Source organism: Durio zibethinus, chromosome 9, assembly GCF_047325235.1.
Source record: "Durio zibethinus cultivar Kanyao isolate XHJ-2024 chromosome 9, ASM4732523v1, whole genome shotgun sequence".
In the NCBI taxonomy this organism is placed as follows: Eukaryota; Viridiplantae; Streptophyta; class Magnoliopsida; order Malvales; family Malvaceae; genus Durio; species Durio zibethinus.
In genome coordinates, this window is record NC_143170.1 from 1,834,487 (window position 1) to 1,852,962 (window position 18,476).

General features: G+C 31.8%; 1 protein-coding gene and 1 pseudogene across 5 annotated transcripts; one reads left to right on the forward strand and one right to left on the reverse strand.

Annotated features, from left to right (window-relative positions):
• The first annotated feature begins 1,613 nt into the window (after positions 1–1,613).
• Positions 1,614–3,958, forward strand: LOC111315062 (protein ABCI7, chloroplastic-like; annotated as a pseudogene). Its single transcript, XR_016345371.1, has 3 exons — positions 1,614–2,499; positions 3,158–3,419; positions 3,539–3,958. The product of XR_016345371.1 is annotated as a protein ABCI7, chloroplastic-like (transcript).
• Positions 3,959–5,015: 1,057 nt separating this feature from the next.
• Positions 5,016–12,006, reverse strand: LOC111304840 (protein phosphatase 2C 29-like). Of its 4 annotated transcripts, none has more exons than XR_016344932.1 (5): positions 9,977–12,006; positions 7,499–7,612; positions 6,847–7,111; positions 5,667–6,175; positions 5,016–5,544 (listed from the first exon to the last, which is right to left on the reverse strand). XR_016344932.1 is itself a non-coding variant. In XM_022901822.2 (4 exons), the coding sequence occupies exons 1-4, from the start codon at positions 11,846–11,848 to the stop codon at positions 6,051–6,053; spliced, it is 2,376 nt and encodes a 791-aa protein (XP_022757557.2). In that variant the 5' UTR covers positions 11,849–12,006; the 3' UTR covers positions 5,016–6,050. The 4 variants fall into 4 exon arrangements, 1 of the variants encoding a protein (XP_022757557.2); XR_002691903.2 differs by lacking the exon at positions 5,016–5,544 and having other exon boundaries at positions 6,037–6,175; positions 6,847–6,964; positions 7,063–7,111; positions 9,977–11,907; XM_022901822.2 differs by having other exon boundaries at positions 5,016–6,175.
• Between the last annotated feature and the right edge of the window lie 6,470 nt (positions 12,007–18,476).

Below are 18,476 nucleotides of genomic sequence, written 5' to 3' on the forward strand. Positions count from 1 at the left end.
ATATGAGATGATCTTTTTAAAAATTACAATAATCCACATTCAATAATTACATTATTTTGATAATAATAATTTAAAATTTTTACGACATTGATTTTCAATCATTGAGGTGATAAAATCATTATCTTGAAAAATATTTTGCTTTCATAATGAAAAAGTTTTATCCGTAAGACAAAATAATTTTTAATATTATTTTTTAATTAATTTATCTTCACAAAAAATATAATTAATATTACCCAAGAAACTGACTACTAAATTTTTTTAAAAATCAATTTTTTTAATCACCTAGTGTAGAAAAATTTTATGTTATATATTTATATTGATAAGAAAAGAAATAAATTTATTTAATAATTATTTTCAAAATTATTTTTATCAAAATTAATTTATATTTTGTAATTTTCTATAAAATAACATTGAATTATTTTATAAATTGTTGATTTAATAAGTATTGAATATATATATATATCAAAGATATATGGGATAGTTTGTATTATATGATTTATTTTTTCATATAATACGAAACATAATGATTTAAAAGCATCAATAATTTATAATATTGTATCAAACATGATAACTTAAGATCATCAATAATCAAATTATAATTTTGGTGATTTATCATAATGATAATTAGATCTCCACAATAATTTTGAAAATGATATCATACACTACCTAAGTTATAAAGTTTTATTTGATAAATTTTTTGCTTTTTTTTTGTAAATAAATATAAAAAAACAAAAAATCTATAAAATTGAACCTAACTAATTATTTTGGCTGAAGAATCTAAGAAAAAACATAAAGAACCTTATCTGCACTTTAAATTTAATTCAAGGACCTGGAAACACCATGGCAGGCATAATAATTTACATCCTACTAAAACTCAATTTTCTTACCTGGTTTTGCTTTGCCATAACTTGATTTCTTCTTTTGATCAAAAATTTAAAACTCTTATTTGGAAAGACTTTTGGTGAAGAACTTCAATGCTGAGAAACTCTTGTTAAATTGCAATTTCGATCAAACTAATGGTGGAAATGGTGCAATTATAATAGGAAAAGGGGTGAAGCTATAATTTTCTTGTTTTGTGTCGGTTTAACTACAAATATACAATTTTCTTGGTCCACAAGATTAGTGTGTAAATGATACATTAGTACTCGCAAGCTACTCAGATTCGATTCGAAGAAAACTCGAATTTTGTTCGATTATTATCGAGTCGAGCTCGAGCTCAAGCTCGAGTAACTCGATTTATCGATCGAGCCGAATTCGAATAATCTTATATCCGATTCGAGTAGCTCGCGAGCTTAATCGAACTTTTATATTTAAATATACTTTTGTTATTTTAATTAATAAAATATTTTAAATTTTAATTCGAACTCGAGCATAAATAATCGAATTCTTGTCGATGTACGAATTGAACTTATTTTTACATATTAATCGAACTTAATCGAACGAACTCGAGTAGCTCGAATTCGATCACGAATCGAATTCGAACTTGAAAATAAAATTCGATCGAATTCAAATCAAATAATGAGTCGCAAATTGTGAGCCGAGCTCGAACTTTTCACTGTATTGACTCGATTCGATTCGATTATACCTGAGACACAGGTTTTGGCCGCTCATCAATGGCTGCCTTAACGTTCACTAACCAAATTCTTCTTCAGTCTACTCCGAAACTCACGCCTTAACAACCAAAGCGCAGACTCAAAAGAACCAAAACCAAATTGTCAATCGAAACAATTACAACTTTCCCACAAGCTTCTTTTACCGACCAATTTGTTCTCCAATTAGCTGATTCATTAGAAGACTCGCTCCCTTCTTCTTCTTCTTCGCCGCTTCAAAAACTAAGAGGCTGTTCCTCGGAAACCCTTCTTTCAACCCAATGGCCCTCTCGAAAAGACGAGTCTTTTCGCTTAACAGAAACGTCTTTTATCAAGAATTCAGATATAAAGCCAATTTCTCATCCACCAAAATCCCTGATTGTTTTGGATGTTTCGAGAGATACCCAGTTTAAAAGTTTTGATTAATTTGATGGGTTTCTTGTGGATTCTTCATATGATTCATCAAATTTGGCAAATGGGGTTTATGTAGGTAGCTTGTTAAAGCTCTCTTCAGAGAGAACTCCTAAAAGGGTGTCTGAATTTTTAGGTGATTTTGAATGGGGCGATTTGTTTTGGTTTGTTAACGGACTGGGGGCACCTGATTTGACGATTGTTTATGTCCCTGAAGGGTGTAGAATTGAGAATCCTATTTATTTGAAGTACATTGCAGTTGAGGGAGGTGATGAGGGGTCTAAAACGATGCCGCTTTCGAATCCGAGAGTGTTTGTGTTGGTTGAGAAAGGAGGGGAAGTGGGGATAGTTGAGGAGTTTGTTGGTAAAGAAGGGAGTCAGTGTTATTGGACTAACGCAGTCTTGGAGGTGGTGGTCGGATAAGGAGGAAAAGTTAGGCATTCTTATGTTCAAAAACAATCTTTGAATCCTGCTCATATCAAGTGGACTTCAGTCCGGCTTTCGTGTTATTGCTTCTTAAATTGGTTTACTGTTTTCATGTGAAGTTAGTGTGTAACTTGTTACTTAGTTCAGTGAATGAGCTTTATATATGCTTGTATAGTGGTCTATTGATCTTTAAGAAGGAAGTGCTTTTTAAGCAAATGAATGAAACTTTATTCAAGAGAGCAACCACAAAGGTCGTAAGCAAGTACGAAACACAACTGTGGAAACTCAAGTCTAAAGGGCTCGTACAGATATCTCTTGAAAATTGACTAAACATCCAGACAATTTCCATATTCAGTTTAGTGGCTTCCTGAAGACTATTTTTGTTTTCCTTAGTTTAGAATTTAAAAGGAAATTTATTTCTTCTAAAGGTTGGACTTGACTCGGGATTGGAGAGACGGGTAGTTGGGTTGAGATTAGGATTCAAGTCATGGGACTCACATCTTCAATCCTAGTTATAAACTCATAGCCAAGTTCTTGTAGCCCTCTATCCCATCTCAGTCGAGGTTTGCAATTCAATCGCTTTAGCCTTTAGCCTTTAGCCTCTAGCCTCTGCCACCCTAATGTAAGTTCCTAAAGCATCTTTTGCTGTTTTGTAAATTGAATTTAAACACACATTTGCTACTTAAATGGGCAACAGTAACAGTATTCTCATAAACTTACTGGTGATGTGTAGGATTCAACTAGTTCCTGTGAGCTTGTGGAGGTAAGCACTGGTGGAAAATTAAGCAGGCATAATGTCCATGTTCAACAAGTGGGCTCTGATACAGTAACTGAGTTAACAACATTTCATATGTGTGTTGCTGATCAAACCCATGATCTACAAAGTAGAATAGTTTTGGACCATCCACGCGGTTATTCTCAACAACTTCACAAATGTATTGTGGGTCATTCATCTGGGCCAGCAGTTTTTGATGGGAATGTGAGGGTCAACAGGTATTATGTTTAGATGATGGCAAGAACTGGAGTGGCAATGTAAAATTTAATGTAAAAGAAACTTGTGAACTTGGATATTTATGTTTCTTTGATCTCATTTTCTTGTAATCTTTTTGCAGGTATGCACAACAGACAGATGCAGGGCAACTAACAAGGAGCCTGCTTCTTGAGCCTCGAACGACTGTAAATGTGAAACCCAATCTCCAAATTATTGCTGATGATGTAAAGTGCTCTCATGGAGCTGCAATAAGTGACCTAGAAGACAGCCAACTATTTTATTTTCAAGCAAGTGGGATCGACTTGGAGACTGCTAGAAAGGCACTTGTCTTTTCATTTGGGGCTGAGGTTATTGACAGGCTGCCTTATTCTTTTGTCCAAAAGCAAGTGAAAGATCACGTTAAAGAATTGCTTCAATCCCCAAGAAAAGGCTCTTCATAATAATTGATTACTGATGGTTTAATTACCTTTTTTTTTTTCTAATAACCATCCCTCTATTCAAAAAATTTTTGTTCTACTATCAAATAAAAGAATTGTTGCTGCTAATTGCTTATTTTGTTGAGAAAAATTATGGGTTTTTTTTTTTTTTTTTAATTTTTGCTTCAATCATTTTTTTGGGGCTTAGTTCTATTCAAACTCTAGGAGTTGAAGTGACGTCGTAGCAATATTTTGCGTTGCAATCCCCCGTCGATTCCTAAAGCAAAGGCGCAGCAAATCAGCAATACATAAAAGAGCTTATTTGCGATTTGGTTACCTTCAGATAAGGTAACCAAAATATCTATTGCAATCCATACATTGGATACAAAGAATTACGTAGCGATTGGAAATCAATGAGATGGTCCATGACATTTATTTTTTCGTTTTTGGGTTTCGTTCTTTTTGGTTTTTTATTTTTAGGGATTTAGAGTTTTTGTTAAATTAGTTGGGTGAAAAAAAAAAGTGATTATGATAAGATAATTACGATAGTTTCAATTCATTTTTATTTAATAAATACATTTATTTTATTTGATGTAAAATTAGAGTTGATGATAGGTCGAATCGAAACAAGTTTTTGTTCGTCTCAAACTTGATTCAAAAAATTTTATTTTAATTTTTTTATATCCGAACCTGATTTGATATTGTGTAAATTGTACACAACCTGATCCGACCCGAAATTAATAAAATATTATTTTTAAAATATAAATATTTAAATATATAATTATATAAATATATAATTAAAAATAATTTTTTTATAATATTGAATCAAATTAAATCGGATTTACCTAAAATTCGAATTTGATTTAATTTTAATTTTTTTTTTAATTTTATTTGATCCCATTGAAATTTGATTTAAAAAAAAAAATTCTATAATATCAGATCATGTCAAAATCCATCAAAGACGAATTGGATTATTGACAGAATGTTGAATTGACTTTTTATCTTTTTTAAAATCAGATGGGATAGTAGTGTTTTTAAAGCATGACACGAAAATTCGTGTTTAATCGATTTTGATTCATTTCGACCAAATGCATATTTTTTTAAAAGGATTCAAAATCTTATCTAGTTTTTTTTTTTTTAATTAAGTGCAAGTAAATAAAATCAAATTATGAAGTACATATATAAATTAATGAATTATTTTTTCTTTATACTTTAATTTGATTAAAAGACTTTTTATATTTATACATATATATCAATCAAGCAATTGCTTGCTTGATACATGTAGAAGTAATCATCTCCACGAGAGAGCACATGATCTGCTTTATCTGGGAACTCTGTGAGGGCTGTACCCAGGTTTACACAATAAAACTGGTGACGAGTGCAGTCTTGATGTTCGGTCACTCTCTGTTGGCGCAGCCCAGACAGCTCTTGAAGAGTGGATGGGGACTTCGGCCAAAATTGTTAAACGTGAAAAAGCATTGCCAGAACTATTTTCTGCTCAAACTGGTGCTGGAACTCGTAAATTCTCTCAAGGATTGTCCAATTCCTTTGCTTCTCCTTTGAATAAACATGCAGCACCTCTCAGGCAGAGTGAAGAGACAGCTGGTTGTTTTGTGGTTGCCACAGATGGTTATTCAGCTGTAATTACAAGCCCATCTCTTCTGTGAAATAATCTTCTAACTTTTAGATTGTTATATCAGTTTGTTCTGATCTGCTTTCAATTAAAGGAAATGCTCCAAGTTCAGTAACTATATCTATTTGTATCCCCCCACCAAATTACAAAAACTATTTTCACTCTAAAAAGGAACAAAAATGCTAAAAAAGGGAAGGCACCTGGAATTGAACATTGCCTCTCGCCGATGCAAAATCCTCTGATAAAGAAAAGGAGAAACAAAAAAGATTATTTCTTTCTTCTGTCCCTAAAAAGCACTTCCTGGTGATCCCCATCTGCACATTTTTTATCCCTTTCGTTTATCCAGAACAAAATTTCAGGCATCTATTTAACTCCTGATGAGTGCCTAACACATTAGTCTTTGCTATCAGCTGTATACTTATGGTGAAGACCTAGAAAAACCCATTTGAGACCCACAAAAAAATGGGCCAGCACCCACATTTTCCGAGTGCTTGCAAAGACTGGACTATAGGAATTTAAACCTCTGAGTTTTGAGTCACTTGTATGTAGAAATTGCTTGTTGCGAGCCTAGCATGTGAAGAGTTTCATAGGTACTTTCCAGATGACTTCCAAATTCTTCCCTCCAGCGATAAAACCATGACAGTAACATCATCATGGTACTTCCTTCGATCTCCTTGTGGGATGTCCAGTAATTCATGGAAATCCATGCCTGCAGAAATCCAAGCCAAGATAGAATTTAGTACCCAAAAAGGAAAGACAACCCCTAACATGTCAGATGAACAGAAATAAAGTGTTATGAATCTATCTTTTGTGTCGACATCATTTATAAAAAGAAGAAAAGATGTTCATGAAGTCACAAAATCTCTTAAGTACTTAGCTTCATATCAACGGCTTAGAACCTTCAATTCCTTCTTAGCCAACTTAAAAGTTTACCCTGGATTCTAAAGCCAGCTTTTCAGCCTAGCATAATAGTGAAAATCATGAATTTGGGAATATAGATATTCTGACAAAAAATAGTACAACCCAAAAGTAGAATAGAGGGGATAAAAAGAATAATATGCTAGCGAAGATTATGTTAACCATGTAATCCCAAACACCAAATGTAGTGCTAAACAATTGAATATAAAGAACCGCCTAAACAAAGAAGGAACTTTAAAAGTAGAAAAGCTTTACTACTTGAACAAAAGCCACAGGTAATCACATTACGTAGGGCAGCAACAGAAACTAAAGAATAGTTTGGATCCTATCTAAGTGAAAATTCATCCTCATGTGGCAATCCACCGACTTTGTCACAAGTTTCCATTCAATCTTGGAATTACTTCTTCACGTTATACACAAGGGGACTAGGGATATGAAGCAAATTATAGAAAGAATGTTTACCAGCTTTCTTGGCTGCACGGAAAAGAACCTCCTCTATCAGCTGTTGTGCAGGGTCTCCATCCGGAAACTTCTCCATAAAACTCTCAACAAGAGAAACCACTTCCTGATTGCTCAGATACTGATACAATCCATCAGATGAGAGAATTAAAAATTGATCCCTTGGGCAAAGTCTATGGTGACAAAGAGAAGGTAAGCACGATATATATGGTGCAGTACCAATGTATTCATTTCGAAACATCTCCAATAATGCATCATTCAACTTGGGCTGCAAAAATGTGAAGATCATGTTATTGCATGAGCTGGTTACATCCTTAAAGATTTTAACATAATATGAAATGTGAGACAAGCCCTTTTCCTCCTCTCCTCTTAAGCCCCCTCACTCTCACTAATCCCAAAAAAGAATGCATAATTTGCTACTTGTGACATTTGGAAACATCTATATTAAAATGTTGGGCAGCTGAAATATCTTTTTGTCCAAAAATAAATTTTTTTTCAAAGAAAAGCCAAGTAAATTTGTACTCTTCTCAACCTTCAGGATTTCCTTTATAGCCTCTTCACAATAAATAATTGATAAGCCATGCAATGCAAAGCCTTAATTAAACACAATAGATAAGATTTAAAACTTCAATAGTGAAAAGGCAAGTGAAAGAACCTTTTTCAGAAATCCTGCACCAAATGCTCTGGTTACTTTAAGTCGACCTTTCACTCTGTCATTGACAATGCACTGGCTGTCATCTGGATGCTCATTCTTGATTCTTACAACTTCCTGTACAAATCAAACAGTGAAATTTAGCAAATGTAACATATAAATTAGGAGAACTATATACAGTTTCAACTGATAATCTTTCATCTATGTCTGAAACAGCAATCACCAAGAAAGCTGCAATTTTATGTACTTTTGCTCACTAATTTGTATATTATCATTCATCATTAGCTGAGGACATCCAAGGCAATATTACCAAATTATTAGCGTTTGATACAAACGAAAGGCCTCTTCAACCCAAACTAACAAAAATCTAATGTTAAGCGTGTGTAACGGATCCAAATTTTGAGAAAAAGTAGTGAAAGAGATATAAACAAGAGCCAAAGCATTGTCCTAGCAATCCATGAAATAATGATCTAAGGAACAAGGAGATCACACCCAGGAATCTTGCTACTTCTGTCATTCCAAATGCACCATTTACTGCTGTCAAGCTAGAGCTGTTCAAAATAAGGAGTATAAAAAGACCAGAATTCGAGCAGCAAAATAACTCCAAACATAAAGCACATGATCAGGTTTCTCTTAAAGCTTCCAAGAGCCGAGAAGCCCATTAATGTCTCAATTAGTATCATGTACTGAATAGACAAAAAAGTTTATCACAGTATGACAAGAATAGAGGGACAAGATCTGAGCATGACAATCCAAGCTTACCTAATTGATTTTGTTTTGTTAAAAAGGGAGAAGAATGGATGATAAAACATTGCAGATAACTTTTTTTCTTTTTTTGAAAATACATGGCAGATAAATCTAGTCTTTCACCAAATAGCAAATATCATTCCAGTCAATCAAACACCAGTTTATCTCAACATCCTTATAACTTCAATTACCTTGAAGTAACTCAGAGTTCAAGCACAATAACTTAACCCGGAGAACAATTTTGAAATACCAACCAATTTTCAGGTATATGTACAACCACAAACATGCACCAAGTTATCGGACAGTATATCACAGCCCCTGCGTTGGTTCTTGAAGACCAGACACAGCCCAAGTATGGACACCTCCACCCAACACAATTACCCAAGTCCATATGACCAAAGCTAGTGCCACTTATTAATACCATTATGTTTGAATAAAACTTTCCTCAAAATCAAGTGTTTTGCCAGCAATATCAACGAACTTCCCCTATATACAAAAGAGGCACCACTGTGTGCTCCCACGATTAATGCTTATCATTTCCCTTACGATCTGAGAAGACAGAGATCCATCTCTTTAAGGATCATTTTTCCTAGCCAACTCCACATACTTAATGAAAACTTTGATCAGGTATCTCCTCTAAATTATAGAAGTTTGTAGTCTGTTCTTCCAACCAAAATCCGCAGTTAATGTTGATCATTCTCAAAATCTTCACCGGATAAAAATGTCAATCATTCTCATAACCTTCATCAGAGAAAAAGCACCACATTTCAAATTCATAAACTGTTTGATACCCAACTTTCAATGGATTTGACTATGCTAAACAGTTTAAACATGCAACCCTAAACCAGAACCATCCCCTATCCCCTATCCAATGGATAAAAAGAAAATTTTAAAAAGTAATATAAATGACTTATACAAGATTTAAACCGACTTGTCTGAGATCTACAATCCCCTTGCTAGAGCAATTTCCAGGAAATAAAGGATGATGGGTAAGGTATAGTCTTAAGAACCAGATAAGAGAGGCTTTTACAAAGTGCATGATCTGCATGGGAATTCATCTAAAAGAACTCCTCTCCAAACACATCTAGAAGCACACTGATAATGCCTAGGCCATTCCAGAGCAAGATCGTCATCTGCTTAACATTAAACTCCCAAAATTCTTTTCCATAGCAGATCAAAATCATATGAGAGTAAAAGTAGAATTTTCTTTTTTTGTTTTTTTTTGGTTCAGGAGAGGGGATAGCCCTTACAAAGTAAAAGTATAATTTGAAATACTTAAAATGTGTAAGCAATAGCATTATAAAGTAGCTCAATGCATAACTGAGATAGATGGAACTAAACTTTCTAGCTAAAGTGCTAAACAATGGAAACCTGATAAAAGTACGTTGACAAGAAAACCATTCCATGCCCAAAGGTACAACCACATACATAAGACATTCCTTTTAAGTCATTTAATAACTCATTGAAGCTCTTAGCATAAACTATAATAAAAATAAAACTTAGCAATCTAAGAGTTGTCAAATTTCCTAATGATTCAAGACAGGAATCAGCCTGGAGTCATAAAATCCAAACTTATACTACTCAAAAAATGTAGCTTCAATGCCAGTCTGAAGCAGAGAAAATTGTCAACCCACATAATTCATATTAATAAAAGCTACAATAAAGATTTTAATCACTCAAAGATGAAGGCAGAAAACATAAAAAGAACACTATTTTTCAATAGTCAGAACTTACTTCTTCAATGCTTGTGCTATGATCAGTTGACAGCTGCAATGCAGTCAATCTGATGGGCTGAACAGGAGCCTCGTTCACTGGCTTAATTGACTTAGCACCAACTGCCAATGTCTCCTCCACTATACCCTCCATGCTTGACCCATTTTCCTCTTGCTTTCTTCCCTCCATACTGGAACCAACTTCCTCTGGTTCATACTGCGCAACTATTGCCCTACTATCCCCCACATTCATCACATACACATCCTCATCCCTCATCAATACCACCAACAAACATGAACCCATCAATGCAAGCTCTGGATTCGTTCCAAGCACCTTATCTGTCATATCCAAATATGCTACTTCAGTCACTTCCAGAGCTCTCGACAATGCCCTCAAAACCAATTCATGATCAACCAGACCTTCTCTCCTTCTCCTCCCAGTCTTTTGAGCACTCTCCTTCACTCTATTATCTACCTCCTCAGCCTTCTCCTTCCCTTCCAACCCAAACCTCCATGGAAGTAACAAACTTCTGGACCCCTCTCTATGCTTAGACAACCCTTGCTTCAATTTCGACAACAACCACCTCCTACTCACTACAGACCCCTCTTTACTTGCACTAATGGCATCATCCACCGAAAAGGCAAACCTATCAGACCCCGAAAGATCCAACCCTTCTTCATGGTCATCCTCGGCAAGAAACTCCCACAACCTCCTCCTCGTAATCTCAGTCCCCTCTAATCCAAAGGTTACCCTCTTCGTCCTCTCTTGTACCACTCCACTCGATTCATTCTCCCTTATTATGCCCTCCCCTGCACTCTTAACCTCCTCAACAGACTTCTTCTGATTCTCAGTTTCACTATAAGTTTTATTTAAGCTATCTGTACCTATGATTAAGTTGGGTAGGTTAGTTTTATTTTCAGCTGCATTTTCATTTTCAGTTTTATTTTCAGTTTCTTCATCAAGTTCCCAAAAAAGACCATGGAGTTCATGGAAAACAGCTCGATAGAGATTACCCATCAAGAATTCGGGTGCATCCGGCCCATTAAACCCGTCGTAAATCCCAACGAACAACCACCCTTGCTCCTCCGAAACAACGACGTGAACCCGATCCTCCCCGGCCTTCCCTAACGCCCACTGCACATCACCATCGGTCTTCCCCTCCGTCGCTGCCGCCGCCTCAGTATCCTCGGAATTCTCTTTTCTCCCGACGAAATTCAAGACAGGAACCACCCAGGGCCGTTTCTTCTCGGAGAAATTTGTAAATATCCTCGAAATGCCCTTCTTCCTCTTCTTTTTTACATAAAGGCCACCCAACGGTGCCGAGAAATGTGCACTCCCTTCGGAACCCGCGTTGGCCTCCAGTGGACCTGACACCATCCCGCGCTCTAACGGACCCGACATGAAGAACCCACCCCGCTCCACCTGATCATGAGCTCCGCCACGTGGCACCGGCTGAAGTGGCAAGGCACTAAACAACGATGTGCTCTCGAAGCCATTCCCGCTAACGATACTGCTTTTAATACCGTAACCGAGGGTATTCTCAGTGGCATCGTCGTATATATTGTCAAGTTGGAGGACAGTTCTGGCAGTCGACGTATTAGCACTCACGGAGGCTCCGGATATGGCTTTAAACAAAGTTTCAGGTCCAGTTCGGGTATTTGGGTCGTGCGACGGAGAGAAACGTTGAGAGTGCGAAGGAGAAAAGAAACGATCGGAAGGAGTCGGAGAGAGGAAACGATTGGAAGACCGAACGTAACAAAAGGAGTGGCCTAGGGTTTCATCCAACGGCTCTGATGAAGCAAAGATCCGGTCCGGGTGATTATCCGGCTGCCGGTTCCACCGGTTTGCCACCGGATTAAAGCAAGGGCAAAGCGTGGAAACTCCACTTCCCATCACATTTGATTCATTTCACTCCCCCCCCCCCACCCTTTGAACAAATCTTTTTATTTAAAAAAAAAAAACAGAAAAAAAAAAAAAAAAGAGAAAGGTGCTGCCGCTGTTTCTGCTGCTCTTCTCTTGCTGCAGAGAAAGAAAAATACAGAAAATGTTTTTGTTTATATTTTTATTTAAATTAGCTGACTTTATAAGTTTGAAATTTCTCTTTATTATTATTATTTTAATTGTTAACAGTTTGTTGTTAGCTCTGGGTTGAGGTTACGCGTGGCAATGGACAAAGGAGGGAGGGTCCACACTGGATGCCAGATGGGGAAAAACAGGGTTCACACGGATTGCCAGGTAGGAAAGTGGGGTCCACTAATGAGGCTTTTCATTTTATATATTTGTTTTGGCGGGTTTTGCCGGATGCTGGGTTGGTGGGGGCTTGGAGGGTTAATTGGTAAATTTAATATTATGAGGGAGGGGATGGCTTAAAGGAAAGTGGTAGGGTCAAATCCGGGAAACCAAGATGGGACGTTGGAGTGAAGGTTTGTCGTTTTAGGAGTGTTTGGTCAAATAGGGCACTGGGGCTCCTTCAACCTTAAGCCCAACCGGGAAACAGGCTCCTCTTTTTTACTGAAATTGGATGTCAATTGACTGTGTTACCCTTTGGTTTTTATTTGCAATCTTTTTACCTTAGGCCTCTTAAGATTTTAATTTTTACAATTTACTTAAATTGAATACATTTTGCAATCTTTTTTTTTACAACAAATTTATTAAAAAGACATATGGAATTTATTAATTATGTATTTTTTTCATATTCATTTTATAAACCAATGAAAAATATCTGTCTAAAACATGAAATTGACATATAAATGCAGCATATCCTTTAAATATAAAAATAATTAAATAAAGGATATTTTCGTCATGAAAAAGAATAAAACTACGGGCCACAAATTCTTGTAGTAAACGAAGGGAGGTTTGACCTAGATACTAGGCCCAAACACAAAAATCAAACGATTGCCCCTAATGGGTCCTGGTCGGGTATCTTTCAATTTCATGCCATCTTATTCCTCCACGTCATCAAGACACGAAGCAAGATAAATTTGACGGCTCTGATTCTTTTGATCCCACAAGAGAGAGAAAAAAAAGAAATATTGTTCGTGACTTCTGCATGACTTTGTCGATTAGTCAAAGGCATAAACTTTTACACAAAATTTGTTATTATATATATATATATATATTTTAAGAAAATATTTTAAATTATTTAATTTTTAAATCAAAATAAAAATTATCATATTTGAAAGTTTCATGATTGTAAATTATGTATTTAAGATAAATCTAATAAATAATTATCAATAAATTTAAATTTAAAATTAAAATTTTTTTATTAAAAAAATAAATTTAATCGAATAAATTAATCATTTATTAATAATTTATTATTATATATTTATTTTAAGCTATTGTCTTATTTTTTATTTAATTATATAAATTTATGTTTACACAAATATTGATTATCAGAGAATTATTCAATTTTTAAAATACCCACTATAATTAATTATAAATAAAAATAAAACAAACAAAATAATTTTTTTAGAACTATATATTTAAAATAAAAATAAAAAAAGGAATTTTGCGTGTGAAAGCGGGAAAATCTCGTTTCTCTCTCTTAGATTGTTTAATAAGCTGCAAGTCAAAGAGTTGGTTGGCTTTGAGAATTTTCGGGAGCAAAACGACAAGGCGCATGTAATTTCACATGATACGTGTGAAAGCCCATATGCTCTGTCTATATCTAAGTACTAAGATTTTAATTCACGGTACGTACAAAATATACTCCTTTTTCTTTTTCTTTTTTTTTTTTGGGTTGGTCAATAAATAAATTGAATATGGATTAATAAATTTTTTATAAAAACAAAATTAATAAATTTAATATGGATCGGCATGACTGCATGAGTTAGAGATAAAAAAAAGATGTAATTATACAAAAGGCAATATATCATCTATCATTTGTTTATTACAAACCTTTAATTGTAACATAATGATAACAAGAGTACCAAAAGTTGTAAATTCAAAAGGACTTTTGCAATGTAGAGATTTAAATACTTTTTAAATTGACAAAAGGGTCCAAAAACTCTTAAACTAAAATTCAATAATCATTAAAGTCTCTATTTTTTTTACAATTAATTAAACCATCAAATATTTATTTTTATCAATTGAACCTTTATTAAAAAAATTGGTTAATTATATCCATCAAATTAATGGCTTAATTTGGCAATAATTTATATTTATGAATTCAATTTGATAAAAATAAATATTTAAAAATTCAATTGATTTAAAATAAAAAATTCAAACCTTTCTAATTGTAATAAAATATAAAAAACATAAATTATTATTGAAATTTTATTTTAGACCTTTTTAAACTTCTTTTACCTTTTAAAATTCATTGGTTAATATTATGGATAAATGGTCTGCTCAATGATGTTTATTTTAGATAGATTGCAATTTTTCTTTGAAGCATTCAATTCAAAATTTAAGTAGCATCTTATTCAAGATTGGTCAATTAAGCTTATCATTAATTTAAAATGTTATTTTGCTTTGTATATATCTTATTTTGTTTTTAAATTTCGTATCCTTATCATTTAGCTTAGCTTGTAATGTAAAAGGCTTTAAGCATGTTTCCTCTTAATCTCATTCTTAGCAAAACTCTAATATGATACGAGTGATTTTTTTAACGATACTATAAGAAAACATCTTAAATCAGTCAACAATAATGAAATATATTAGTAAAATGTTAAATTCTTAATTTAAATGATAAAATTCAAAAAAAAAATAAATCCATCTATTAATTAACATAACATTTATTGTAATATCATTTGGAATAAAACCAATAAAATTCCTTGGATAAACCAAAAAATCTTCGGTTTGAGTTATGACCCTCTTTTTTCATAAAAAATAAATTAAATAAATAAACAAAAAAAATTTATCATATATAAAACTATGAATTTTAATAGGTTCTAGTCAATACCATAATTGTCAAGTTAACAATTATTGATCATCATAATGGCAACCAATTCAATTGGTTCAATACTTAATTAACATTAGGTAAATCAACTGATCAAGTTAATATAAGCCACTACCAATTAATCATATTAGCACCAATTTACTCTATACAAAGAAATATCCGAATACAACTATGACATTATGAATCATTTGCTGACACTCACTCACTCCCACTTACTTTTTCTATCTTTTATTTCATTTCTTTACTTTTTCTTACCTATTATATGTTACTAATAGAGAAAGTAAAAATACCTGAAATCAACAGGTTTCGATCCGACCCGACTTATTAAGATCGATTTAAAAAAAAAAAATTTTGGTATCAGTCGGGTATGATCGGGTGGCATAAAAAAATTTTGGATTCAGATCGGGGTCAGGTTTTAGATAAATCCGACCTACTGACCTGATATATATAAAAAAATTATTTTTTTAATTTTATATTTAATTTTATATATTTTTATATATATTTAATTATATATATATTAAAAATAATATTTTATTAATTTCATGTTGGATCGGGTCGAATTTAATTTTATACAGTATCGAATCGGATCGGATTCGAGTATTAAAAAAATAAAAAATCATCGAGTTGGATCAAGTACAAATTTTATATGTTTAAAGTCGAATCAGATTCGAAGCAAATAAAAATCTACCCCGACCCGACCCGTTGACATCACTAATTACTAACTTAATCGTTGAATATACTCTAAAACTTAGTTACAAGACATCTTAATTATTTTTTTTTAACATATTACTCTGAACCAACCTTTAAACCAACTTCCAACAAAGCATTAACTCAAAATACCCTCCACAAATTCAAAAGTTAAATTTATTCTTAAAAACTGTAATACATTTGATTTATGTTGTTAAACTAATTGGTATATTCGATTTTTTTTTTTGTTCTACATTGAATGCTTAGCTTAGCCTTAGCATATTTGGGACTTAGAGTATTAGATTTGAACCGTCCATTGCATAAAAGGAAAAGGCATACCTTTTTTCAACTTTTCATTTTTTTCATTTTTATGACCAAAAGAGAAATTTTTTGAAAAAGTAAAGTCAAAATGAAAAAAAAAAAAAAATTGGGCTTCAAATTTCTTTCCTCTATTTTCATACGATCATCCAACGACTAAAATTCAATCGAACGTGGCGACGACGGTTAGAATTAGGGAGAGAAAGGAGGCTGGTGTGGGGTCCATGATAAATCAGTTGGTCAACGACCAAATACACAGTCCCGATATGTGGGGTCCACACAAGTGGCTTTTCCTTTGATCTGATGTCATCCTTGTCGATACCTTTTTCAGCTTTTATCAACATCCTATTTTTCATTATTATTATTATTTTTTTTTTTTGGACTCAAACAAATTGTTTTTTCTACTAGTAATTTATTTAAACATATTTTTTCATATTTAGTTATTGACAAATGTACCACTTAAATATAAATCCTCTTTAATGCAAGTTAAAATACATAATCTTTATAAAAAAATCAAATTAAAAAATTTATAAGTTCTTTGAAATTTTGCACAATTATCATAATTTTCAATTAATTTTAGGTAAATTGATTGTTAAATATTTGTAAGAAAAATAAAAAAATGTTAGTAATTAGTGGTACTAATTAATGTAATATTTGTAAAAATATTTAATTAATATATTTTTGAATTTTATAAAAATAATATATGGAATATAAATTTATAAAAAAATAACATTTTAATTATTTTAAATCAATATTTATAATTTTTTAGCTAAATTCATCTTTTAAAAGAAAATGTTACAAACTTTCATTTCTCCACCCCTTAACTGATGTATTATTAAAAAAAAAAGAACTTATTCAAAAAGAAAAATCTTTAGCCAAATTTGTTGCTTTTATTGGTTTTGTTTTATTTATTTATTTTAATTTGGTTAAATACTTAAATTACCTTAGGCCTAACATAAATTTAGTTTTTGGGCGAATAAATTGGCAACTTGTAGTATTTTTTGGGCATTTGAATTGTTTAGATAATGTAGACACCAGCAGCGGTAGTCTGTCAGCCATATATTTATTTTCATTTTTTATTTTGACTATCATGCACCATTTTTTAGATATGGTTTTACTTTTTTTTAATATATTTAAAACTGTGATGGATTAAATTGAAATTAATAATATATTTTTTTAACAAATTATATATAAAAATAGGAACATAAATAATATATTATAAGTTATTTGAGTTCAATTTAAATAAAATTTAAATTTTGTTCAATCATTATTTAGTCAAACTTGAGTAACTTGATTTATTGAATAAGTTAAGTTTTAGTTTTTTAATATTCATTTCAAATAATTCACAAATTTAATCGAATTTTTATATTTTAATACATATATTTATTATTTTAATTAAAATTTTATTATTTTATCTTTATTTATATAATTTTGAGCTTGAATTTAAGTTTGAATATAAATAATTGAATTTGAATATGAATATAAGAATCGAGTTCTGTTGTTTATTTGATAAACAAGCTTAATCAAGCAAATTTAAGTAGCTCGACTTTTATCTTAAATCGAGCTCAAGCTTAAAATTCAAAACTTAATAGAGATCGAATCGAATTTCAAACAATAAATTTCAAATTGAGCTTTAACTTCTAATTATATAAATTTGGTTCAACTTAATTACACTCTTAATTGAGGATATGATTTTAGTTTTGCACTATAATAAAATATAATTTTCTTTCATCTAATAAATTATATCTCGTTAATTTTAAAATTTAAAAGTGAAACTTTTATATTATAATTTCAAAAGTTAAATGTTTGAAGCTTTTTTTTTTAACTCATCTAAATATTTATATAAATAGAATTTGAACATAAAATTTTTAGATCATAATTTAAAAAATTAAACTTAAAAGTGTTCTTTAAGAACTCATCTAAACATTTATTTACATATGATTTTAAACTACACAATAGCATATTGATTTGATCTCATGTAATGAATTATAGCATATTAGTTTCAAATTTCGATTATAAAATTTTCAAATCATAATCTAAAAAAATTAATCATAGAAATGATATTTAAAAACTCATCTAAATATAGTTTAAAATAAGAGATTATCATACGCTCCTAAGTTTTATTTAAAATACTTTAAAATTTTATTTATGAATATATTTTATACTCAAATAAATTTTTCTTTGTTTTGTTGAAACCTTAATCCTTTAATTTTCCTTAATTTTTTATGTTTGAAGCAAACTATTCCATTTTAAAAAAAAAAAAAAAGGCAAAAACATAACTTATCTTCAAGTGAGTTTTTCTTTTTATTTTAAAATTAAACAATCTCCTTAAAAATAATAACTTTTTTGTTTGATTTTATCTTTTTGATTTAGTAATCAAGCAAGCCTTAAAAAAACACTAAGACTGAGGTTCGATCCCAACCTCCCCCCTCCCCCCTCCCCCCTCTTCCTTTGTTGTAAGGCTATACCTGTTTTAATGACCAAAAAAAAAAAAAATCTATTGTCAATACAATTGACTTTTTACATAATAACTTTTACTAAAACAATGAGCATCACACAAAATAATAATAATTTTTTAAATAAAAAAGTTGAATGTTCAATTTACTTAAATAGTGACAA